General features: G+C 38.2%; 3 protein-coding genes across 4 annotated transcripts; 1 reads left to right on the top strand and 2 right to left on the bottom strand.

The window, feature by feature from the left end:
- Positions 1-470: 470 nt before the first annotated feature.
- On the bottom strand, positions 471-11,590 carry LOC122825037 (adenylate cyclase type 3-like). Its single transcript, XM_044106089.1, has 20 exons — positions 10,898-11,590; positions 10,104-10,253; positions 9,021-9,160; positions 8,796-8,907; positions 7,664-7,791; positions 7,303-7,461; positions 7,069-7,228; positions 6,849-6,956; positions 6,616-6,692; positions 6,325-6,483; positions 6,117-6,204; positions 5,853-5,969; positions 4,115-4,386; positions 3,914-3,995; positions 3,656-3,814; positions 2,937-3,083; positions 2,248-2,364; positions 2,030-2,156; positions 1,829-1,953; positions 471-1,492 (listed from the first exon to the last, which is right to left on the bottom strand). Exons 1-20 carry the CDS (start codon positions 11,573-11,575, stop codon positions 1,301-1,303), a joined length of 3,297 nt encoding a protein of 1,098 aa, XP_043962024.1. The 5' UTR covers positions 11,576-11,590; the 3' UTR covers positions 471-1,300.
- A 509-nt stretch (positions 11,591-12,099) lies between these two features.
- On the bottom strand, positions 12,100-15,407 carry LOC122825103. Its single transcript, XM_044106187.1, has 2 exons — positions 15,263-15,407; positions 12,100-13,742 (listed from the first exon to the last, which is right to left on the bottom strand). The coding sequence occupies exons 1-2, from the start codon at positions 15,279-15,281 to the stop codon at positions 12,352-12,354; spliced, it is 1,410 nt and encodes a 469-aa protein (XP_043962122.1). The 5' UTR covers positions 15,282-15,407; the 3' UTR covers positions 12,100-12,351.
- A 1,105-nt stretch (positions 15,408-16,512) lies between these two features.
- Positions 16,513-21,986, top strand: naga (N-acetylgalactosaminidase, alpha). Of its 2 annotated transcripts, none has more exons than XM_044106270.1 (9): positions 16,513-16,698; positions 18,200-18,356; positions 18,566-18,706; positions 19,039-19,250; positions 19,342-19,436; positions 19,749-19,910; positions 20,740-20,937; positions 21,049-21,189; positions 21,328-21,986. In XM_044106270.1, exons 2-9 carry the CDS (start codon positions 18,202-18,204, stop codon positions 21,514-21,516), a joined length of 1,293 nt encoding a protein of 430 aa, XP_043962205.1. In that variant the 5' UTR covers positions 16,513-16,698; positions 18,200-18,201; the 3' UTR covers positions 21,517-21,986. The 2 variants fall into 2 exon arrangements, with proteins under 2 accessions (XP_043962205.1, XP_043962204.1); XM_044106269.1 differs by lacking the exon at positions 16,513-16,698 and adding an exon at positions 17,025-17,147.
- The last annotated feature ends 3,529 nt before the right edge of the window (positions 21,987-25,515 follow it).

The raw sequence follows: 25,515 nt of genomic DNA on the forward strand, positions 1-25,515 counted from the left end.
GATATGATCAACTTTTCAATATTAGATGATATTTGGGATTCAGTTCCTACACATAATAATTGTGCAGGCTACTCTTACAACTGCAATATGAAGTATTGTTCCCAATTAAACAGTTAGCCAGAATAATCTTGTAGGGTTTGAATCCTTACTATGACTCTGACACTTAACGTTTTACTTTCTCTATTTTGAATATAGTGGCTGAGCAAGTATTGTTTAGATGAGATGAATACTGTTGCCCTGCTACACAGACTCTGTGGTGTTTACATATCATGCCTTGGATAAGTTATGAAAAGAGCGTCAGGCAGCTCTAGCATCATGAAGGTCCCTAACTTTCCAGGGTTGATGTGAGTCAGTATCAGGTAACTGGTTTGGTGTGAAACAGTCTGGAGGAGTCACTATTTTATATTTATTGCCTCAACTGCCCTTGCTTTTTTTAATGTTTTGGTGTATATGTATTTATCCACTGGAATGGGGTTTTGACTCTGAACATTTCAATTTTAAAGAAAAAAAGCTCTGAATATGGATAATTTCAGTAAGTAAAGCAATCACTCCAGTTTAGTAACTAGTTTTCATTGACTAGGATGTCACTTACCGTATATTGGCACAACATTCAAAACATTGTAAAATAATTTGAAACACAAAGACTAAATATAATTTATTAAAAGTGTAAATGCAATGAAATTAGCCACAAGGTAAAACAAAGTATGTTACATGTTTGTTACATACATCCATGGAACATAAACACAGATTTACATTCTGACTCTTGCGGCATTCTTAGATATCTCTGTGTTTTACTTAAATGTGGAGTATGATGATATTACGCTCCTTAATATCAACAAATAAAAAAAATAATAATGAGGCATTTATGTCATTGGTGAGAGTAAGGCAAGCTCTGTGTTCACCTAACGAAGAAATTCATTCCTGCATCAATTGATGTTTCCAAACGGATTCTACATGCTACATTTACACAAAGAAAATGGAAAAATGTTTCTTTTATTTGAGAATGTCACCTATGCTTCCTGGCACTATTTAGAAAAGACAATAGGTTTGTTTGCTCTGATGTCATCAGTGTGGGACCTATTGCATTACTTTGCAAACATTTAATGCAGTTTTCTAATAGTCATGATCATTGTGCAGTGGCATCTGAATTTATTAGTTTGTGTACCTTTTTGCTGCTAACATAAGTGGCAGAATTTATTAAAACATGTTGAAAAACAACTGTGTACAAGAAAAGTGGAGCAAAGCTATCATTGCCCTTAAATCGGTTTGCATGTTAATTGAAATATTCAGGTGAAAAAAGTCAGGAAAGATGAGGAAGACTCTCTACTTGATGCGGAAGAGCAGTTGTTCCCAGACCTGCTTTGCCTCTAGACTTGTCTTTCCCTTTCATGAAAAAGGTAAGCAGCTCTCCTTTTCCCTTGACAAATATGGGCCCTCTTCGAATGAAGCGGAAGCCATATTCCTTCAGGATGTCACAGCAGTCCTCCACCACCTGATGGCAAAACAGGACAAATATTTACATGAATGCTATTCTGAGAACCTAAAACTTTCAAACTTACAGAATGTTGCACTGGTTTATTCAGTTGTCAATATGTATGACATTGGGAGTTAATAAAATCAGGAAAAACGTATCAGTGTTTTCTTCAAAATGGTATTTAAATTGTGATTATCCATACATAAAGAAATATGTAAGGGTTTAGATTTAGCTTTACTGTTAGGATTGTTAATATTTGACATTTAGAAATGACGGTTAAAGGTTAGGAAAAGATAATTTGAAAGTCAGTTGTCCCATTCAACATTTAAAGATGTCTGTCTATGTTTAAGCTACCTGGATGTTGCCCATCACTCCAGTTGACTCCATTCTACTGGCCACATTGACTGCGTTACCCCAGATGTCATAGTGAGGTTTACGGGCTCCAATTACTCCAGCCAGAACAGGTCCTTTATTCAAACCTGAAGGAATCGACATGAAAAGATTGTAACGTGCAAAGACTCAAAAAGAGAGGCACCTTCTTCCAGGTTCACCGACCAATCCGTAGCATGAAGTTGTTGAAGGATTGCTTGTTGAGGTTATCAAGAGTGACCTTCATGGCCAGGGCAAAATCTGCCAGCTCAGACAGGTGCTGCCAGCGTTCAATGAGCGACTGGTCTTCTGGCTGTGAAACAACAGAATGCAACTTTGTTGTGTTAATACCACTTTGTGTGGCACAAATTGAAGTATGTAGATAAAACAAGATAGGATCACACCTTTCGGCTGCCATATCCATTGGTGTTGCTTTCAGGCGTTAGTCCAGAGGCAGCCATGTATGTGCTTCCTATTGTCTTGATCTTTGTAATACACCTGAACTCATCTCGGTCCAATAACTGGTGAACAAAAGATGTATTTGCTATTCTTAATTTAAGTGTTACAAAAACAACAATCAATCTATCAATTCACCCATCTATCCATCCATCTGTTCCCTCATCCTTTGACTATTCCCCTTTATCATTGCATTGTTGCAGGGTACAAAAAACATTTTTAATATAGTTCTGATCACATGGTTACATTCATTCGACAATGGTCTGAAAGTAATAATTATTTTAGGTTTTTGATAGTGCATTTCAAAAGCCTTCTTTTTCCATGGTGAAAGAACCGCACAACATGAATGATGTTTAAATATGTGGGATAGGATGTGCCATAATCCAGGATAACTAAAGAAACACATACACACTAATATTTGGTTAAGTATCTCACAACACATTCCAGAGAATCTTCCTGTAGCCATCTCCAAGGCTGTGAAATACTTAAATCTGGACATTTAACCTCTCTTCTTAGCATAAATGGTAGAGGTCATTTGAATTGTTTGGCTGTGCAAGTAAAAGCTTTTTTGCTCCATGGGAAAAAGAAAATGCAAACAGATCATTCATGTCCATTATGATAGGACGCCACAACTCACACTGTCAAAATCTGAAATGATCTCATTGAGGATCCTGAGACACTCGATGCCTCCGTTGTTGATGCTCTCTTCAGTGTAGAAATCAGAAAAGTTTGGAATGGAGGCAAACATCACACCAATTTCATCATAAGACTGACTGTACAGCTCCTGCAACAAAATAATTACATTAAAGTAGCTTGTGCTGACTTTTATATTTCAGAAGACTAAATATGTAATTATGGAACAAACCACAAGATGGCACTGAAATGCAATGGATTGCATGGTAATAGAATCTAAACTCTGTTATGACACATTGATTGCATTTCAAAAGAATGGCAAAAATCACAATGTAGGTAAAAACAAGCATGTTATATTCCCAAATGGTTTGGATGCATTGGAGAATGCACGCATTTTTAAAAAATGTACTTTCATTTATTTCTATTAAACTGACTTGTTAATTTTGTTGTAAGCAAACCAACTCAGATCCATCATGCCATTGATTCATTAGATTCTTACACACATTCAGTTGCAAGGAACCTTGTAATCTTCAACACATATTCTGTGTACCAGTACCATCAGGCCAAAGGTACTGTTATTCGTTTATTCAACTTTTTATTTTTGTATTGTTACGATAGTGTTGAGTTGCACCTTAAGCAGCACGTTGATCAACTATTTTGTTATATTGTTGTTTTAAATGTGCTATGGAAATAAACTTGGACTTGACTTGGCTTGATTTGTACCTCATCTCTCATTTTAGTGCCCAGAAAGTGTTTGGCCACATGCTCTGGCAGCATATTGGTCACCAGTGCCTCGTTCCAGCGCCTCATCTCGAACACCCGCTCCTTCTGGTCATGAACCCCAATCTTCCACAAGAATAGCTTCCTTGACTGATGCTCCAGCTACACAAATACAAGTTTGATAGAAGGGAAGTCATAAAACAAAAATATTTTGAAATCAGTAGTGAAAGTGTCGTTAAATGTTCCCCTGGTTTTACTCACATGGCGAGCAAAGAAGTAAAAGCTTATCATCATGACAATAATCATTATTGTCATGAGATACTTTGATGGCACTATGGATGTTCTGAAAAGACATGAAGAGGGCCAACTTTAGAAATGACATGTGCACACACCACCAAAAATCCATGGCAAACTGCAGGAACAGGCAAACAAGACTTGTATCAATATTCCCCTCTTCCTTACCTGTAAGAGGCATACTGTATAAAATCATACAAGTCGTATATGTCACTCCAGCTGTAGATATTTACTGCTCCTGTTGCTGTGACAACTAACACCATGAGGCCCAGTTTGATCAGGTGGCTGACCTGAACCAACATGGCTGTTGCGATGAGTGACATCACAGCCATGAAGCTGTAATACTTTGGATTTTCTGCACAGCCTCGGTCGCCAAGAGACTCCAGCATCGGGCCAAAGGTACTGTTAAAGAGCCTCAGTGAAGGTGGGACACAACTTAGCTGAAAAACCAGATACAGAGAACATTGACAACAGGAGTAATGGGTGTTAATTCATATAAAAATTGTATTGAAAAACATTACATCATCTGACACTAATTACTTAATATTTTTTATGTCACAAGCTAAAATACTGTCAGAAAGACATTAAATAGTTTAAAAAAGCAATTAAAAAATTGAGCTGAAAAAATAAAATTGTGGAAGTAGATTAAAAACTTCATTGCCAGTAAGTTTTACTTGGGACATGATTTCACCACAAGTAGTTATGGGATAATGAGCTTATTTATTTCTCCTGTGGAAAAGGTAATTACCTCCCTAGACCTTAGTCATTGGTATGTGTTCACATACAAAGCCATTTTGGGTGTTATCCCTGCTGTTGCGACATGCCTTTTAACAAATAAATGTGAAACTTACAATCTGCGATTACATCTGTAATGTAACAACTTAACTAGATGAGAAAGTATTTAGATTTTTGGCATCAAATGTATGAACTAAATAACAAATTTAGCTACAGCAAAATTGTTGGAATCCCCCTCACTTGTGTGCAAGTGATTTTAATAGAAACAATTCTTAATATTCTTCATCTTTTGTTGCTAAATGTAATGTATTTATGTTGATGCCCCCTTGCCCAGCTGTCCTGATCGAAATGGGAATAACTTGTTTAGATAAATGTTATAACTAGCTCTTATTTAATTTGTTTTTTTTATTGTTGTTGTTGTTATTATTATTATTATTATTATTATTATTATTATTATTATTATTATTTTTTTTTTTTTATTTATTTTTTTATTTTTTTGCAAAAAGATCAAATCTGTGTTTACATTCATGTCTCCCATTGCATTTTCCATTGGGTTGTCCTGCTTCTGAGAAGTCATTGAAAAATACATTCAACCCGTTAAGTTTTTTTGCCCCAATTTGTAAAGTATGGGGTTTATATGGTAGTGTTTAGGCTTAGAAATATTAATATTGTACAATATCTGGTATTGCCCCGTAGCAAATTCTAAATCAAGTTGCAACATTACATACACATAGTTGCACTTTTCGAGGAAAGAAAAGGTTCATGATTTTAGGGGCTCTTTGAAGATGGGTTAGTCATCCATGCCTGTGCACCAAGACACAGAAATGAAGGTTCATTCTGCATCTATGTGACAAAACTCAGCAGTGTGTGTAGCAGGTTCCCCTGTGAGGCTGTGACAAATTAGGCAGCACGCAGTGAGACAGACAGCTAATGGACTCCGCTGGGATCATGCAGTGAAAAGTGTAGCTGACAGTGATAACCTGATGATGGGAAAGTGGAAACTCACTAATGGAAATCAACACACACAATACAGCCACTTCGAATGGTGAAATCTTTCAGTTCTGAATAAATGGAGATAAAAGTGTACAACATAAAACGGATTCATTCCTTTGATTGCAACAGTCAGCATTCACAAAGATTCTGCGTTTGTCAAGATGTCTTTCAGTCTTACCATGTCGGCTATTACAGCCATGGTTAGAACAAATATGGCTGCCATGGCCCACGTGTTCCGAGCCCACCGTGTGCGGTCGATCCACATTGAGAAGGAAACCAACCTCTTAGAGAACATCTGTAACAAGCAAACCATAAATAACACAACAAACAAATCAAGAAATGGAAAAATTTTAAATAGATTTTTTTTTGTGTCTTTAAAACATAAAAAGATAAACAGGCTTGTGGTTAAGAATGATTCATAGATTAATGCTTAATTTCCCACCCTAGGAAAGATTGCAGCTAGGGAGCAAACTGTGAGAATAAGCAACAACAGCTGTCCAACAGCGAGAGTCACGTAGTTCACAACCAACCTGGGAAAGAACACATAAATCAATTGGAATCACTACAAAAGGAAATGAATGGTCATAAGTTCCAAATAAATTGAGAACTAGATACTTGCAGCAACATTCAGTGATTAAACATCAACTCACAGCGGGTCAATAAACACTTCCATTGCTGTGATGAAAAAGAGCACAATGACACAGCAGCTGAAGGCCGCACCACTTCTCTTCTCCTTCTCCAAGGAGTAGTGCTCCTCCAACTTTCCATCCACAAAGCGCAGTGAAACGGGGTTGATTTGGTCCTTCATTCTGTTTCAAAACAACACAACTCAACACCAAATACTGGAAGATGATGTATAAAAAATGGTATCCACATAGGGAGGACAACTATACCAGATGTTTGCTTTAAAAGTTCACTAAATAATTGATGATGCATCTTACATTTGCTGAGACTCTCTGTCCAGAAGTTCCTGCTGCAGTCGTCTATTGATTGCTTGTTCATCAGCCATTTTATTTCTCTAAGATTGTTTGCAACAAAACAGAAATCAAATGTGCATATAAGGTTATTAAGTTAACTCATAGATTTTTTAATTATTCTAATGCCTAGGTTGCGTACAACATTAGTTTTTGCAACAAAAAAGTAGACAACAGAAAACAGATACAATTTTATTTACCTCCTGTTTAGGGGTAGTCAGCATTGACTGAGGTGAGACTGTGTTCTCATTGGTCATTGTTGTATTGATCACCTGATTTGAATTTCTGCTGGTCAATGCACCAGGTGTCTGAGGTAAAAAAGAAAGGAATATTTAAACATGACATTAAAACCAACTTTTGTTTATTTTCATCTTTATTAAAAGCTAGCATCAATGTTCTTTTTAGCTAAAGATAACTTACGGTTCCATTGAGTCCATTTGCTTCTTGTTTGGGTGTGAGAACCAGGTAAGTGTCAATTCCTTTCTCCAGCAGGTACTCACACCTCTCTCCTCCATTTCCAGGCTCAACCTCAAATTCCCCATGCAGACTGTCCTTAGTGCTCTGGGAAATGTGCACTCTCCTGTGCAGCATATAAATGTTTTAAGACACAAGGAGTTAACTACTAGGTGTAAGATCGTATTTTTATTTTTCTACCCAGGGATTCCTCCAGACTCCATCTTATTGGCCACAGTGACATCTGTTGACCAAACATCAAACTGCCAGCGCTTCTGACCGAGGACGCCGCCGAGCACAGTGCCTGTGTGAACACCCACGCGCATGTCCACGTCGGTTTTTGTCTTTTCGCGCACATACCTGTTGAAATAGAGAAAGAATTATTTTCTACACATATTTACTGTCAATACTCTGTACTTCATTATTTGCTGTCAAGGTTTTCCGTTTTTTGATGTTGACTTGATCCGTCTTTATTGTTCATTTTTACAATATCTCCATATCAGGGAAGCACAGAACTATTCTCTTTTTCGCTTTGCATATTTTTAAAGGAGGCACTACTTACGAAATTGCTTCCACCATTGAAAGGCCCATCATTATAGAGCAAACAGCATGGTCTTCCCTGAAGTCTGGCAGACCACAAATGCAGTAGTAACAGTCTCCAAGAATCTTAATTCTCAGTTGGTGATGTTGCTGCACAACAATAAAAACATTTCATTTGCAAAAGTTTCTATAAAGAGATTGGACCTTAAGAAAACAACCATTAACACAGGGAATCTGATTAAACTTGGCGTCTTAGGTCTGTGCAAATTCATCAAAATTTCACTGGGTTTTGTAGATTTGTTTTGTATAGATATATCTATTGAGAATGCACGACCAATTAAAAATTAAAATGAGTGTACCACAGTACATTCTATTGTGATTAAAAAACTTGCTACAAGAATAACACACTGACATTGACACTTTCGAAATGTAACCTTTCAATGACTGTACTCTGTTGGCTGTGTGTTGGGTTTTCATTTAGCCATTGGCAACCCTGCAATAAAAAGATCAAGGATGCCTATTTTAGGCAAATTTTACAGGCCAAAAATGCTTTATTTTTTGACATGCCTTCCAAAAAAAAACTGGTTGGTACATGATAGTATTTATTGGTTGTCTTAACATTTTGTCAAGACAAAAATAATAATAGAAACAAAAAAAGAAGACACAAAGAAAAAAAACCAACCTTCTGGCTATCAATTTGAATAACTTCGAGCAAATCTATAAACAAAGATCTCAGAACAAAGGCACAAGTATTCTTGCTGATCACTGTTTTTTAGCTGTTGCATAAGGTTGAAAGTATTGGTAAGTAGGCCAATAAAAATCAGTCCTTCATACTAAAAGTAAAAAACAAACAAACATTAAAGCAACAGAATTTGAATTCTACTGTCTCGTGATCCAGATGTCTAAACAGTTTATGTGAATCTGTTATAATTGTTTATTTTAAAAGCATTACTATTGATAGAGATGATTTTGCAACTGGTGATTGGTTTTCTATATTTAACAATGCAAAAACTGAATTTTTGTTAGCATTTTAAGATTAAGATTATACTACTGCATAAAAAGATTAATGTAAAATATAGGCAGCAGGGTGCTAATAACTGTTTACAGCACTAACAAAACATGATTAAGGTAATTCATTCATTGCTGAGACTCACTGAGGCCAGTTTATCGAAGCGGGCAAACAGTTCGTTGAGCAGTTTTACCAGCTCTTGTGCACTACAGGCTGAAGATAACTGGGTGAAGCCCACGATGTCTGCAAACAGTATACTGAAACAAAAAGGCATATACAGAGGAGAAACAACATGACCTCCAGCATACATTTTTCACTTACAAAAATCACAACTCTTGTGTTGCATTAAAGTTGATTTTGTGATCCAGACCTGACGTTTTCATGGCGGTACATGTACATGGTGTTGAACTGCTGATGCTGCTGGACCTCGTTCTGATTGGCCTGGTTCTTCATGCCCTGCAGCATCTCATCTGCAATATGCTTTGGCAGGATGGAGAGCAACAGTTCCTCCTACATGGGGAGAAAGGGAAAGGTGTGTGTGTTCAATTAACATGAAACAGAAAAAGACTTCTGAGTGCCCAACATGTAAAGCTATTAATCAGTGGTTCTGAAAATATTCTGGTCAGGTTTGGTGAAGCTGACATATTTCTTCTCTCTATTTTTTGACACTAAACATGTTATTTGGGATTTTGTTTGCAACTCTCTATTTTTTTTAAAACTACAAGAAAGACAGCTCTTTTAAAGTTTAAATGTTTTTCAGTTAGCTTCACAAATTTCAACATCCAAGAATTTTATTGAGATTTTATGTCACAGACCAACAAAACAGCACAATGTATTGTATTGCATAGTTGTGAAGAGGAAGAAAAAACAACAACATGGTTTTCAAATATTCTTACAAAAAAATAAAAAATAAATTAAAGTGTGATAAGCACTTGTATTCACTGGATTCTGAGTAGACCATTCTAACATGTAAACATGCTTTGACATTTCTAAGTAGATGCAACTGAAACAAAACGCAATACTAAATGTAAAATTGTAAAGCTGAGTTAAAATAAATATTTGATAAGCTAATCAAATAGTCAGCTTAATTGGTATGTTGCCCAAGAGACACAAAACATATTTGCATTTATTGCCCAACAGCTAAGATGACATTATTTTTGCAAGTCCCTGATGACCACGGATGAAAACAACAGCCTATTAGCCAGCAGCAGAGGAAAACACAGGGCAATTAAGGAGCACAGGGCATTCTGTCATCTGATCTATCTGGGTGTAGGTTCATGGGAAAATGCATAAAGAATGTCTCTATGATGTAAACATTTACTGTATGTCAGTTAAGGTCACAATATTAGGATGCATGATAGGTTACGATTAGGAGGGAAAGCAGTGGCTAAGGTTAGTTTCGATTGCCTGAGGAGTTGGGTGAAAGTCACATTATTCTCCTGAGTCATCTTACCTGTTGGGTGCCCTGGTCCTCCAGAGTCAGTTTAACCTGCAGAGACTGACGAGCTTCCAAAAACGCTGTTCTGTACTTCCTGTCGGCCATGTAAAATGACATCACACCCACCATGGCTGCACACAGGTACAGCATCACATTGGCCAGCAGCTGAAGAAAAAGATAGTGTCACATTTTTCTTCCTGTAGTTGTAGTTAGGTGCTCTCCATTCTTTGTCTGTAATAATATGATAATTTGCTGCCTTCAGCTGAATATTGATGGACTCTTAAATGTGAGTGTCATATGTATTGTTAATGAATGATAAATGCAGTATGTGTACCAGGGTATATTACAATTTTGATCAATGAAATATTACAATTAACAAATAAACATGGGAGCTCTACAGATGCAGATATGGAAAGGAAAGTTCTAAAAATGACTACTTTTGTCTTTCACTGTCAAGTCTTGGTCATACTGCTATTTTACTATTAGAGCATGTGTCAAACTTAAGGCCCTCTGGCCAAATCTGGCCCACCATAGCTATTTCTGTGGTCTTCAAAACTCTAGAGGTCTTCAAGATAATAGTTGTGCTCTTAAGCATTGTTTTATCAGTGAAATCAAATCAGTTTTTATGTATGTCTTTTTCAAACAGTTTTGTCATTCAATATACAGTGACGTCAAACATGTTGAGACTTGCAAAGTTTCAGATAGAGCTGCTCTTTTGAGAAATATGTCATTTCTAAATTGTTGTGAAATTTTATTTCTCTCTTGTCCCAGTTCAACTGTGGCCTTTTGTGACACCTGCATTTCTTTACCTGTCTCGCCAGCATGGGCCCCTGAAGAGTATCCCCAAACCTTTGAGCCACAGTGACCCCCAGTGTCAGGGTGTGTATCCCAGAGGAGAGCGTTGCGAGGAGGACAAGGGGCATCAAATTCAGGGGTAAAGTCAGAAAGCTGGAGAAATTGAAGAAAGCCTGCCAGCCCACAGCGTCGCTTGCATCAGAGAATCGCTTGTAGTTCAGTCCCATGTAACATAAGACATGGATGGTGACCATCAGCCACAGCACATATGGCACCACTCCTCTTGCCACAGGGGATGTAGGGAGTTTTTGGAACCAGCAGAGCAGGTAGAAAACTACATCCACTGCCAGCCCCACAACGGCGACCACCACCATGGCCAGTTTGTCCTCGGTGTACACCACCGCACACATAATGATAATGAAGCTGTTGAAGAGGGCTGCAAATAACACCAAGACCAGCAGGTTCTCTTCTCTCTGCCTACAAAAGTAGTTCTGGTAAAGGCTCTCCAAGGACTCAGGGCTAAAGATAAGTTGCACTGATCGGGGAAGACAGCGGCAGCAGCCAGACTGGAGGACAGCCACATCCCGGGTGCGGCTGGGATCACTGGGAGCTGGTCCTGAATACTCTGCAGAGCACTCGGTGGAGTGCTCCGTGTTTGTTGTATTGACACGGTCCAAAGACATGCTGTTCATTTAAAGGTAATCCATTTGGTTTCTCCAATGGTATTCCCAAATGTATTGTAAAATCCTTTGAAAAGATGCAAAAGTTTCCATCAAATGTATAAAAAGAAAAAAAAATAAATCAGTACCTGGGTGAATATAAATGCATCATGAAAGGTCCTTACCTTTTATGACATTTAGGATCATTTGATTATTCTTGTTCTTCACAAACTAAAACTTCATAGTGAAAATATGGCCTGCAGAATCCAAATCCTGTTGAATTTGCAGCAGAAAGGAGCCATGTACAGCTACCGATTTGAAAGTAATGCATGTTCAAAATGGGTAAACGGCATCACGAGGTTGTATCTGAAAACCAGAATCACTTCTCTGGTGCTCTTCTGTTCTCCGATAAGTCCTCTGTTACCTCCCACCCGCAACGTCTCCCACTGGTAAACAACTAATCCTCTGTTACTGTTGTTAAGATGACACTAAAGTCTTACAGGCATGTCTTGGGAAATGTGATGTGCGCAGAAGTGAGAAAAAGACAGAAGAGGGGGTCTCATTAAGCCATATGACAAAAATATGTTTTTATTAATTCTCCATCATTTTACAGAAAATAATTCAAGTCCTGAAAAGGACACATATGCCAGTGTTTACTGGACAAAACTATATGGTTCTTATGACACACAAATACTGAATATTTACACATAACAAAAAATATTATCATTCCTCTTTGTTGGAAAAATACCAGCAGCAGCAAAATGCTGGAGTTTGATTCCAGTCATAGAAACAGATGTAAACTCAGTTGTTCAGTCTCTGTGTGTGTTGGTTGTTGATGGTGATTTTCCTAGCATACCACTGAGAGCGCTTCCCAAAGCCAACACTATAGCCACCAAAACTCCTACGGTCCCCAGCGTCCCCAGAGCTGCCGTGCCTAATGCTGCGGCCCCCAGAGCTCCGGCTCCAATAGGTGCCGCTGCTGCGGTGACCGTCTCCATGCCGATTCCTTTAATTAGCTCCGTTCCTGTGAGAAGCCCCTGCTGTAGATTCACCTCAGTGTGGAATGGGCTCTTTGGCGCACCCAAGACGAATGCCCCCACTGCAGTGATTGTCACTGTTATCAGTTCAGAGGTTGTCAGCTGTGTTGATGTCAGTCCAGGAACCTTGAGGGCTACAAGTACACCCAAGATAACGGAACCTAAAAGAACCAATGTTGAATTCCTAGACCCAAATGTTTGCTTTGCTGCAACACTCGCAGCACCCAGTGACACTCCTGCAGCTGTAGTTGCTCCTAAAGCTGCTGCGGAGCAGCTTCTCAGTCCTAGTGTAGAGCTCAAAAGTGCAACAGCTTTCAAAGCTATTGATGTTATTACCACAGCTCCCACACCAACCTTTCCAGCCACCTCTGGCCCCAGTCCAACCATGGCCACAGTTCCCAGGCCAGCCCCCAACAGTCCCACAGACAGAAATCCCACCCAAAGGACTGATTGTAGCATTAAAATTACTTGTGTTTTTGTGCCTTCTTCTGCCCCACCTGAACCTAAACCAACAAAAAAACCCAAGATTGCCACAAAAACAGAGTAGAAGAAGATCCTTTCCAACAATTTGCACCTGGTTTTAGATTCTGGTTTTGGTGGCGACCTTGCTGTTAGAGTTAATCGTAGAGCAAAGAGAACGATAATGCTCAGTCCCATACAGAAGAACCCAAGTATGGCACCCAATCGTCCAAACATGACACTGGTGTACAGAGTGGTGAAGATGATTAACAGAGCTGTTGTCATGTCATTGATGTTGGAGTACGAATACACGATAAGGACCAGAGTGCCTTGAACCATGATGTAGATCCAAGGTGGTATGATACCCTCCAACACTCCGGTGATGACTGCACCCAATGCGACTGATGCCCCGGACATGGCTCCTATCAACCATGGCAGGGTCACACCTGCTTTATTGAGCAGCTTCAGTACCATGGCACTGAGGAGGAAACCCAGTCCAAGGGAAAGAAGTGCTGATGTAAACATGAGGCATGCTGCCACTACCGCTACACCGGTAGAACCAGCACGTCCAGCAGCTCGAGTGGCAGCGTTCAGCAGAGTGACGTCTTCAGTCAGAGAGGGCTTGACTGCATATGAGGCAGCTTGTCCGAACACAAAACCAGCTGCTGTACTTCCGAGGAGGGTCTTCGCCACACGGAAGGCACCTACAGGCAAAATCCAGTCATTTAATACTATTCAAACTACTACTTCATTTCCATATTAAAATGTATATACTATTCAGAACTACTTTATGGAAAAGATATAAAGTTATTATGCCTAAAACAAATCCCTCAATAGATCCGTTGTCAATATTTTGTGAAATTTTTGTTGATGAATTTCAATAAATAAATAAATAAATAAATAAATAAATAAATAAATAAATAAATAAATAAATAAATTAAGCAGAGTCCTAACTGCTCCAGTAAAAGATGTACTCACTGGTTCACCAGAAGATCCATAAACATATTTAGAGTCTTTATTAAGTGGTTTAAATATAATTTTCATTTGAATCAGATCTATTTATAGGCAAAGGTCCCAGATAACAAAGGGACTTTTTTTTCATTTCAACAGACGGATAAAAAGGATATTTATTCATGGCATAAACGGTTTTGCGTCTATATCAGAAAGATAAAAATGCATGATATTTTAATGATATCAGAAAGATAAAAATGCATGATATTTTAATGTGATTGTTATCTCAATAATCAAAATCCTCAAGTATCTAAAAATGGTGTTATGTGGCAGAGCTTATATGCAGTTTTGTGAAAAAGTTTTTTTTTGGGGAAAAACATCTTTAACATCTATCAGTTTGGAAATGGGACAGTAAGCAAATCATCATGAGAGGCATTGTCCACAAATGGAGGAAAAAATCATTACACAGTGGTGAGTCTTCCCAGCAGGAGCAGGTCTACCAATATTACTACAAAAACAGCATTGAAGGCTCATGCAGACTTGTCCCAGAACCCAGAAAAACATAATTGGTCTGGACAACCTTTGGCCCTTAATGAATGAAATCATTGAAGTTTTTATTTATGTGGGTTATTTGTGTCTGAAATAAATATTTTTTTTACAACTATATTCTACAGGGTGTCAATTATTTTTCAAAACTGGTATTACATGTAAGTTGAGGACATTGGATTGATTCTGGAATTGCATATCTTGTTTTGTGACTTGACTTGATTTTTGATTGTAAAGATTTAAGCCTTACTTTTCAAAACAAGGTCACTCATCTGACTCTCTGGTAGAGCTGGTAAAAAACTGGTGTGAAATAAAACTGAAGTATTTGCAACTATTTCACAACTGTTTTGCTGCTCTGATGCAACATATTAAACTAAAACTGATCATCTATAATCAATACCCCATTAAGAACGCTTACAAAAGATTTTGTTCCAAACTGTGGTACTATGAGAGTTCTCTCTTAATTTTTGTATTATCTCCCAGTTTCAATTTTGCTCAGATCTGTTCCTGTTAGTTTAACATGAAAGTAGAATATGTCTGAATAGTTCCACGCCGAAACCTAAAACCAGGAAGTCTGTCTGCTGTACAAAAGAACAACAAGCATTTCAGTGAACCATATCAGTACAGCTGCTGCTCTGCAACTAACACGCCACCAAACAGATCTCATATTCAGCTCTCACTGCGTCTGAGGTTGTGTGTAAAGCTCAGGATAGTGTTATCATCTTACCCAGGCTTGTTTCTGCCATTTCTCCCTGAGTTGTATGGACCCCACTGACATTACAAGTTCTTCCTGTTCATGGTTAGGCGTCAGACGACCTCACGTTGAGAGGAGCCAATCAGAAAAAAGATACCAGCTCCTGCGTCTTTACCATGTGACAGCCTCAATGTTGCCCACATTTATATGAATGAACACAATAAACTATTTTCTTTATTAATATAAAAAGCAAGTGCTTAGAAAGGATTATTTGTGATGTAAGATAAATAAGGATTTCAAAAATTAATAAGAAAAGTTTGAACTATCACGTCATGCGTCAGGCAACATAATGCCAATCGGTCATTTCCATACCCTACATTTTAATTGCGTTTGTAGCATACACCTGTTTAAAACAACTTTATTGACTAAATATTAGTGAATAAATAAACAAATATACGTAAATATGTCATGTATTAGTGCGCCCCCTGTTGGCTAGCCCCCCGTCCCCCACTCAAAATAATACAATAATTGTTTGAGTAATAATAGACAACAAGCATAATAAAAGCAACAATGTGATTTGACTCCTCATTTTTCACACAGTTTGATCAGTTTAATTTACACTAAAACAACTAAATATTCTCACCGTGTGGCTGACAGATAATGCAAATATGAAACCTTGCCTCCAAAGGCGATCATTTACGCAGGTTACTTTTCATGACATAATACTTCTAGATGCCTCTACATGCAAACGCTGAAAAAGGACATTGGGATAAACTGTTAGTGACTTCTACCTCGAAACTATTTCCCATCGTTTTTCTCTCTCTAGCCATACTAAAAAGTTGAGGAAACTATTGTCGTTTCATAGTACTATATCATAGTTTACATTATTATGTGAGAATTTAGTTTTAGATTGGGAGAATGTTGTTTATGGTTATCACAAGTATTAAAGAAAACAAAAAACAAAGCAAGCAAGCAAAAAACAAAAAACAAAACAAAAACAAAGGACAATGAATTATGTTGATGTTGTTTTTCAATAATAATAATAATAATAATAATAATAATAATAATAATAATAATAATAATAATAATAATAATAATAATAATAATAATAATAATATAAAATGATCCTGTTTTACATTATTTTTCATGCTTTTTAAATTTGATCCAAAAAATTATCTTAATTAAATGTATCTATCTTACTTCAAATATCGCTTGACAAAGCTTGATTTGTTTCGACTTGTTATAATAAACATTAATAAGCATCATCCAGTCTCTCTTGTCCTAATTTCCGGTGTATGATCACCTGACAGCAGAAGTCACGTGAGTATCACTTCCGTGTTTACAGGAGCGACTTTGTATAACTGATGCTTCTGTGCCTCGCGTTTTTCAGACACTTAACTTCTGATCAAAGTGAAGACTAAATCAGAAACCAATATAAGAAGAATATCGACAGCGGCTTTGGCTCAACAGTAAGTTTACAGTTTTACTTTCATTCTTAAGAATGACTTAAAAAGTTGTTACAACGAGAATGCATACCTATTTTTGTCCACATTACTTCCCAAAATATTACTGATTTAAAAAAATAAAATAAGTGCAACTATTGCGCAGTGTTGTTTTTTGCCACAACATTTAGACTTACACTAAATGTAAAAGTTTTTTATGGTCAGATAACAGCTAAACACATCACAATGAAAATTGTCACTCAAGTTGGTGTTGGTGGCTGCTCCCAGTCAGCTGAGACTCACGAGGTTTAAGGTCTCTGTAAAGGTTAAACACCTTGAAATGATCATCACACCTTCGATGTGTAACTAGCTGTTTGATGTTGATGTAATCCAGCACATTGCATGTACTGTTCTTACAAAAAGACTAAATCAGAAACCAATATAAGAAGAATATCGACAGCGGCTTTGGCTCAACAGTAAGTTTACAGTTTTACTTTCATTCTTAAGAATGACTTAAAAAGTTGTTACAACGAGAATGCATACCTATTTTTGTCCACATTACTTCCCAAAATATTACTGATTAAAAAAATAAATAAGTGCAACTATTGCGCAGTGTTGTTTTTTGCCACAACATTTAGACTTACACTAAATGTAAAAGTTTTTGATGGTCAGATAACAGCTAAACACATCGCAATGAAAATTGTCACTCAAGTTGGTGTTGGTGACTGCTCCCAGTCAGCTGAGACTCACGAGGTTTAAGGTCTCTGTAAAGGTTAAACACCTTGAAATTATCATCACACCTTCGATGTGTAACTAGCTGTTTGATGTTGATGTAATCCAGCACATTGCATGTACTGTTCTTACAAAATTATTCAAACCTCTTAAGTTCATGAAATGGTCCAATGCTTGTTTTTTATAGACTGTGTACATTAATTGCGATTTATGTTCTAAAAGACTTTGTGACTTTGTTTGTGAATGGTGCTTATAAATAAACTTGTCATTGAAGTCATTGAAGAAAACATGTTACAGACTGCTGAAGACCAGAGACAGGACAACAGTTCTTAACATTCAGCCAATGAAATGGTTTAGATCAAAGCGTATTCATGTGCTGAAGTTGACTTAAAACCAACTGAGAATCTTTGACTTCTAATCTAAATGAGCATCAGCTGTTTTCTAAGCTTAAATGAAAAAAAAAGAAAAAAATAAACTTCCCAAGAGGTGAAAAGGCAGTAGAGACAAAACCCAAAAGCGTAGCAGCTGGAATTGCAGCAAAAGGTGCAAACTCAGCTTTTTATTTGTGAAAAATGTTGATTACCATCAATTTCCCCCTGTATTTTTGATCTATGACATAAAATCCCAATGACACTTTGGAGTTGAAGCCTAACAAAAGTGCAAAAAGAATTTTATGCATAGTTTTCTGTTCTTAATTGTGGTTTATTGTTTTTCTGTTTTTATATTTTTTTATTCATGTATTTAAAGGCTTGTGTCTGCATCATCTGTATCATCACATTTTCCTTTTTCACTTCAGGAATGCATTTCGCAGTGCTCATTTGTGCCTCTGTGGCCACCATGACTGCCCTCGCCCTTGACAATGGACTGATGAGAACGCCTCCAATGGGCTGGTTGGCATGGGAACGATTCCGCTGTGACATTGACTGCGCAAATGACCCAAAGAACTGCATCAGGCAAGCGGGCTTTTAATAAATGAGCACGCCTAAAATAATGTTACTATACATAAGCAGTCAAGAAATGTTCGGTAAACAGAAAAGTCTGTCTTTTAATAGTAATAGTGGAGGAACGTTTTATTCAAATGCAGCATAGATTCATTCAATGTTTACAAATCGTACATGTTGTTCGGGTCAGTGGTAAACATTGCTGTCCTTCTTCCCTCCAGTGAGAATCTGTTTATAGACATGGCAGACAGACTGTATGAGGACGGCTGGAAGGAACTGGGCTACGTCTACGTGAACATAGATGACTGCTGGTCGTCCATGAACAGAGACAAAGATGGACGGCTGCAGGCTGACCCTAAAAGGTATAGCCTGGACACATTCAGACAGGAGTGCTCTTTTGTAAAAACAACATTATCATATCCAGACCTATAAGACAAAAGGAGTGGCAGTAGAGCAGCTTTCCTGCAAGTATCTTCAAATCAGAGTCAGCAGAAGTGTGATAAAAACAATGACCTTTGAGATCTGTGGGAAGCTGTGATAAGTGCCTGACCTACTGTTTAAAAAATGAGAACATATTGCTGTCTTATGACTGTGTAATCATGACCTTAGCAACTAGCATTGTTGGTAAAGTGGAAAACCTGCACTTATTCAACAGTTTCAACAGGTAATGTTTAATTTCCTATGTTAAAATCAGGTTTCCAGGGGGAATCCCTAAGCTGGCGCGCTACATGCATGATAGAGGCCTCAAACTGGGCATCTATGGGGACATGGGCACCCACACCTGCGGGGGGTACCCTGGGACGACGTTGGATAAGATTGAAATAGATGCTCAGACATTCGCTGACTGGGAGGTGGACATGTTTAAATTTGATGGCTGTTACTCCAATGCTGTCGACCAGGAGCTGGGTAAGAAAACATGAGTCATTAGTTTAATGGGATGAATTCAGAGGTGATTCACCATCTGATATTAATTGACTCTTATTGTTTTTCCTGGCAGGTTATCCTCTGATGTCAAAGGCTTTAAACGCAACGGGCCGCCCCATTGGCTACTCCTGCAGCTGGCCTGCTTACCAGGGTGGACTTCCACCAAAGGTGTTTAACACTGGCAAATGTTTTGAACACCGTGTTCTAGTACAATCAGGAAAGGTTTTATAGCTGAATCCCTTCTTAAGACATGTCTCTTTTCTTTGGCCTTTGAGATAATCTGAGATGTTGACTTTGTTGTCCTGTATTCTGTTATTTTTTACAATTATTTGGGTAAACTATTGCTATTGTCAATTTACCGATTGATCATATTTGTGTTTTATGATTGTGCACAGCACTTTGGTCCTGTGTATAACTTGCTCTATAAATATAATTGGTATGTAATGGTATGGTGGTTTAATATTGCTATTGATGTTTCAGGTGAATTACACTCAGCTCGGGCAGATATGCAACCTCTGGCGTAACTATGGCGACATCCAGGACTCTTGGAGCAGTGTGCTGAACATTGTTGATTGGTTTTTTGAAAACCAGGATATCCTGGCACCTGCAGCCGGACCTGGAAGATGGAACGACCCTGACATGGTTAGTCCCACCGACCTAATAAATGTTACTGTTTTCCGATTATTTTTCCACCCATTGTTACTTACTTAGCTCCTTGTTTTAGTGGACTACTCAGTTCCTTGTTACATATTCAGTTAGTTTCTTAGATATATAGTAGTAATTTTGCTACTTAGTTACTCATCAAGTTACTTAGTTGCGTTCTTATTTCTTACAAACCTAGAAAGAAACCTAGTTGCTTCATTAGCAACTTATTGGTATTTAATTAATTTTTTTTTTTTTACTTCCTCAATCCAAACATACTTAGTTAGTTACTAATGCTGTTGGTTCCTAAGTTACTTAATTATGAAGTTACTTACTTAGTCATTACTTGGAGGCTTAGTTAATAAATATTTTATTACTTTGTCAGTGTGTTACTTATATCTACAGTTACCTATTTAAGTATTACTTACTGAATGACTTGGTTACTTATTCCCCTGCTTACTTAGTTAATTAATTAACAAGTTGTTTGGATAGTTACTTCCAGACTTTGGTTTTTGTTATTTTAAACTACCGTTTAAGCTTTAAACTGCAGTTTAAAGCTTAACTACAGTGGGAATAGCCACAATAAACATATTTATATATGTTTATTGAGTCCGGCCCATCAGCTTTTGTATTTATGCTTTAAACTTTGCTTGAATAGCCACGAGTACTCTTGAAAGCTGGAGTCCAGAAACATATTGTTTTCTAAAATGTCTAGGAACTCAGTGTCTCTATTTATAATGTGGTCAGGCTCATAATGACAGGTATTGGTTGTCAAAAATGTCTGAATTTCTACTAATAAATGTGATCATTTTTTTTTTGCTCTGATCAGCTGATTATCGGAGATTTTGGTCTCAGTATGGACCAGTCTCGTTCTCAGATGGCTTTGTGGGCAATCATGGCCGCTCCCCTGTTCATGTCCAACGACCTTCGCACAATCAGCAGCGGAGCCCAGAGCATCCTTCAGAACAAGATGATCATCAGCATCAACCAGGACCCCCTGGGTATTCAGGGAAGACGCATTCTCAAGGTGTGGATTGTGCTGCTGTTTTGGCATTGGCTGTGAGGAAAATAAGACAGATTTGGCAATAAAAGGGGTTTTCATGTCTCATTGTCAATGAAATTGCTTTCCGTCTTCAAGGAGAAGTCTGGCATCGAGGTGTTCTGGCGCCCCCTGTCAAACAACGCCAGCGCTTTAGTGTTCTTCAGCCGCCGCACTGACATGCCTTATCGCTACAAAACCTCCTTGAGCAAACTCAACTACACCACCGGCAGCTACAAGGTAGATCTCAGAGACTTAGTTTTTTTCCGTTTAATAGTACAAGGTTGTAACTCCGGCTTTGACAGAAGACATTTTTTAATGTAGAGGTTCCATAAATCACTTTTATTTTCTGTTTTTTTTTTCTTTTTTTTTTTCAAGGCCACTGATGTCTACACTGACCAGACTGATGTGCTGAAAGACTCCACTGAGTTTGTGGTTTCAGTGAACCCAACAGGTGTGGTCATGTGGTATGTCTCAGCGCCTGGCAAACTACAGTACCATCCGTTTATCAGAGGGGACAAACTCCGCAGACATGCATATGATGCAGAGCAAAACAACTTCCTTTGAAATGTTATTATCTTTTAGTATCGTTAAGAGTTTGGCTTCGGTGTCGTTGTCCCTGCTGGGTCTGTTTTGTTGAAATCACACATGATTTTTCTGTATGAGTTTTTTTTTTTCTACCTCAGAATGACTCAGGTTTAATTTGAACTTTTCATTAAATATCAACTTTGATAGTAACAAGTCAGGTTTGATTGATAAGGTCTTCTTAAAACACAAGAGATTATATTCTAGATAATAATTTTAGTATCTCACATACAAGGCTGTTCTAAGCAATTACTTTCGGTCTAGTTTTTTTGTGGGTTTTTTTCTTCCAACAAATCGTCTTTCTCAAGGAACTAAAGCGCTGAGAATCATGGGTGCCATATGCAATTACCAACATGGCTTTTCTATTATATTTAGATAGTTTTCAATAATGTTTTGCCAAAATTGTCAAATTTTCTAAATCTTTTTGGAATAAAAACAAATTTTATAAGAAGTGCTCTTTTGATTTATTGGTTTTTTCTTCAGGAAGTTTCAGGAACAGGAGTCCAAAGGACTTATTTTACTGCTTTTCCTTAGATTTTCTGTGAAATTCAGTAAACTGTAAAATGTTTTAGTGTACTTCTGAAATGTTGACCAGGTGTAAATATTAAATGCAGTTTAGGTTTAACTAAATGAAAGCAGACTTAAAGAAAGTCCTTGTAAAGGTTGCACAAATAGTTAAAATACCTGGATCCCATGACTGTGGTGCTAAAATTCTAAAGTTATCTAAATATCTGAAATTAAAATAGGTATGATTTTTTTTAATAGCATACCCATAAAAATAGGTGGGCTTAATACCCATTTCAGTAGGTATTAAGCATAATGCCTATTGTGCTGATTTTTTTTCTCATTTCAAAGAAAATCCTTCCGATTTTATAAACATACTCATTAGTCTATACAAACGAAGTATACAGAACATTGTTATTAAATATTCAACACATTCATTACATGGCAGAGAGTCCTGGTGGTCCTCCAGTGTTGTTTGTGGTTGGCTTCTTTGCTGGCCTCCTAGTTAGTGTATTGTCTTTTCATTAGGTTTGGTAAACTATCAAGGTTTTATAACATCAAAGTTGCCTCATATTCATTTTTTCCTATTTTATTTCATAAACACTTGAGTTTTAAAGCCTCTTTCGCAAGAGTGTCCTGGCCAAGATAGCAGCACAGAAACAGTTTTAGACACAATTTGTAAGATAAAAAAAGCATATAATAAAAATAAGCACATGTTTTAAAAGCAGCTAGAATAATATGTACTTACTTCCAAATCCTTGAACTCTTTTAAACGTGTTCAGACACAACAGTTGCTGGAGACATGCAGCTTCATATTTTCCGTCTCCGTCTTTTCCTCACGTAATAATGTCTGTCTTCTCTTTGCCAGAGTACACATGTAATCCTGTGGAAGTATTTCTCCTGACTGCTGCCTCCGAACAATGAGAACATTTTGATCCTCTAACCTTTCTGCCAACTATGGCGTTAGGTTAAGGAAGCATAATTCAAGAAAATCCTTCTAGGACAGCTGCACTGCGTTTGCAATCAGATTCATTTAAATGATGGTAGGTGTGAGTTCAAGAAGACTGAATGCAAATCAAAACCTGCTTCAGTAAAGCATCAAAGTCCAGAGGACTGCAATGTACTTTACACTGACATTCAGTCAGTCACCCATTCACGCACACATATTTTCACTTATATGGTGGCAAGCTATCACATTGTAGCCACAGTTTCCCTTGGGAAGTCTGACAGATGCTCTGGTCATGACTCTGGAGGACCAGAGTCCCAGAGTCATGACCATGAGTCCCTTGGTCATGACCAGACCCTGGGTAGGATGACTCTGGAGAACAATGTGACTTTCTCTCATCTAACCTTAGCTTACCCGGTTAATCCTAACTTAACCTGCTGTCTAACATTCTGATATGCCTTGCTGCTGAAATGTGCTATACAAATTTGATTGTTAAAATATTCAACTTGATGACAACATATTTTTCAAAGTAATAAGATCAGAATTACATACATAAGGTCTTGCTGTGTAAAATAATCATTTTAAATGGTGACACTTATGATTTAGTTTGTGTGGTTCATAAACTATTACTGAGTTGATAAGAATCAAAGGTGTTCATGACATTACATTTAAGATGACTTTGGATTATTTTTGGCCCACATGTGGATGTTGGAGTTTAGTAAAATATAACTCACTACATGGGTGACTTCTAAAGATAACTGAGTGATCGATTTGTATTTTCTTTGGCAGTTTTAAAGGAACGTGGGGCTAAAAATGAGTATATTCCATAATTTTTAGACTTTGTGAATACCTTTGCTACAGAAGCTGTATATATATATTATTTTTTTTTTGCCAAGCAAGCTCAGTGTAAATATTTGCATTTGTTTCCACACATTCCGTCTGAGCCTGTAGAGGTCAGCATCGTTCTTCTGTCTGTACTCATGGCAACGTGCGACTGCCAGTCCCATCCTCTGCCAAGAAATGCACCTGCTCAACGGCACAAGGACAATCAGCCCATTGAGTTCGCTCATTTATCTCTCTGCTGTGATTTGCTCTCTGCTGACACCACCTTGCCCAATTTTTGCACATTTACTACAATGTATAAACTGCTTTTATGTCCAATTTTGTCCTTGAATCCTCTGATCTATTCATTGTATTCATTCTATCGCCTAATCTACGCTTCTTTCTTCCTCCTCCTCCCTCTTCTCTCCTCCTGCTTGATCTTCTGCATGTCACCTCTGACCTTGGCCTTAAAGCCCAGTGTTTGCTCACTCTGAACATGCTGGAGTTGTCACGTGAACCTATGGTGTGGCATGCATGCATAAAAACGAGTTAACTTGCTTTTAGTGATGTGCAGACACACACACACCCACACACGCGCGCACCCCCACACAGACCCTGCTCTCGTCTGTCTTTTCAGGCCAAATTGGCCGTGCGTGCGTGTGGGAAACCAGATCTTCGGCTTCTTTTCTTCCCCATTCAGTCGTCTCAGATATCTGTTGGCTGGCTGAGCAGAGCCCATCTCTCTCCGGTCCAGGCCCATGCCGCTTGGCAACCTGACGTGGGAGAAAAGTGAAGGGAGTTATGACTGAAATAACGAGAGAACAGTGGAAGAAGGATTTGCACAAAGGAGGGAGGCGGGGCCCCTCAAAAAGTCTATACGGAGGTGCAAATGAGCGAGGCAGCGAGGGGGAGAGATGAGAGAGCGGGTAAGGGAGGGGCGGAGAGAGGAGAAGAGCGTTCCTGCCGATGCTCACGTAGGCCCACAGCTGCAGAGAGGCGCAGTTGCCAGTCTCGTCTTTGTGTCGCACTAACACCCCTGATTCTGTTCTGTTCAGCCCTCCCTCCTACAGCCATCCCACTCATTTCTGTCACGCTGCTAGTCACACTCCCTGCCTCGCGCGCCGAAATCCCACACATAAAGGGGATTCTGACATTAAATGCATGCAGACGAGACTTTGCACATATGCCAGGATAACTGGCATATAACTGGAAACTGGAACGAGGAGGGGGCTGAGACTACTCAGGTTCAGCTACGGTGAAAAGAAAGGGAGGAGTTTGATAGTTACTTCTATGCTCATGCATTGCCTCTGGAACTGCAGGTAGAAAAAAAAAATGTCTGTCCACACATTCCTATTTGTGCAGAGATACAAGCTGGATTGTTTCTCTGCATAAAGAAACTGAAACACTTGTTTCCATGCACCTGATCCTGGTAACATCATCACCCCATCTGACGCTGCCAGTCTGCTTGGCTGGCTGCTAACTCGTGACATCACCATCCCTTAACACGATCCAATGCTAGGAAGCTGATAGGCACATACGCCATAATCTCATCTCTCTTTTTACTGTGTTATGATCCTCGTTGACTCCAAACCTTACAAGCAATAAAACCGGATCATGTGATCCACCAACAGGAACAAAAGATTTCTGGGATTCAATGGATGGATGGATGGTTGACTTCAGTATGTTTGCACAGTCAGCAGAAAACCCTA

This window comes from Gambusia affinis, linkage group LG22 (genome assembly GCF_019740435.1).
Source record: "Gambusia affinis linkage group LG22, SWU_Gaff_1.0, whole genome shotgun sequence".
Lineage (NCBI taxonomy): Eukaryota > Metazoa > Chordata > Actinopteri > Cyprinodontiformes > Poeciliidae > Gambusia > Gambusia affinis.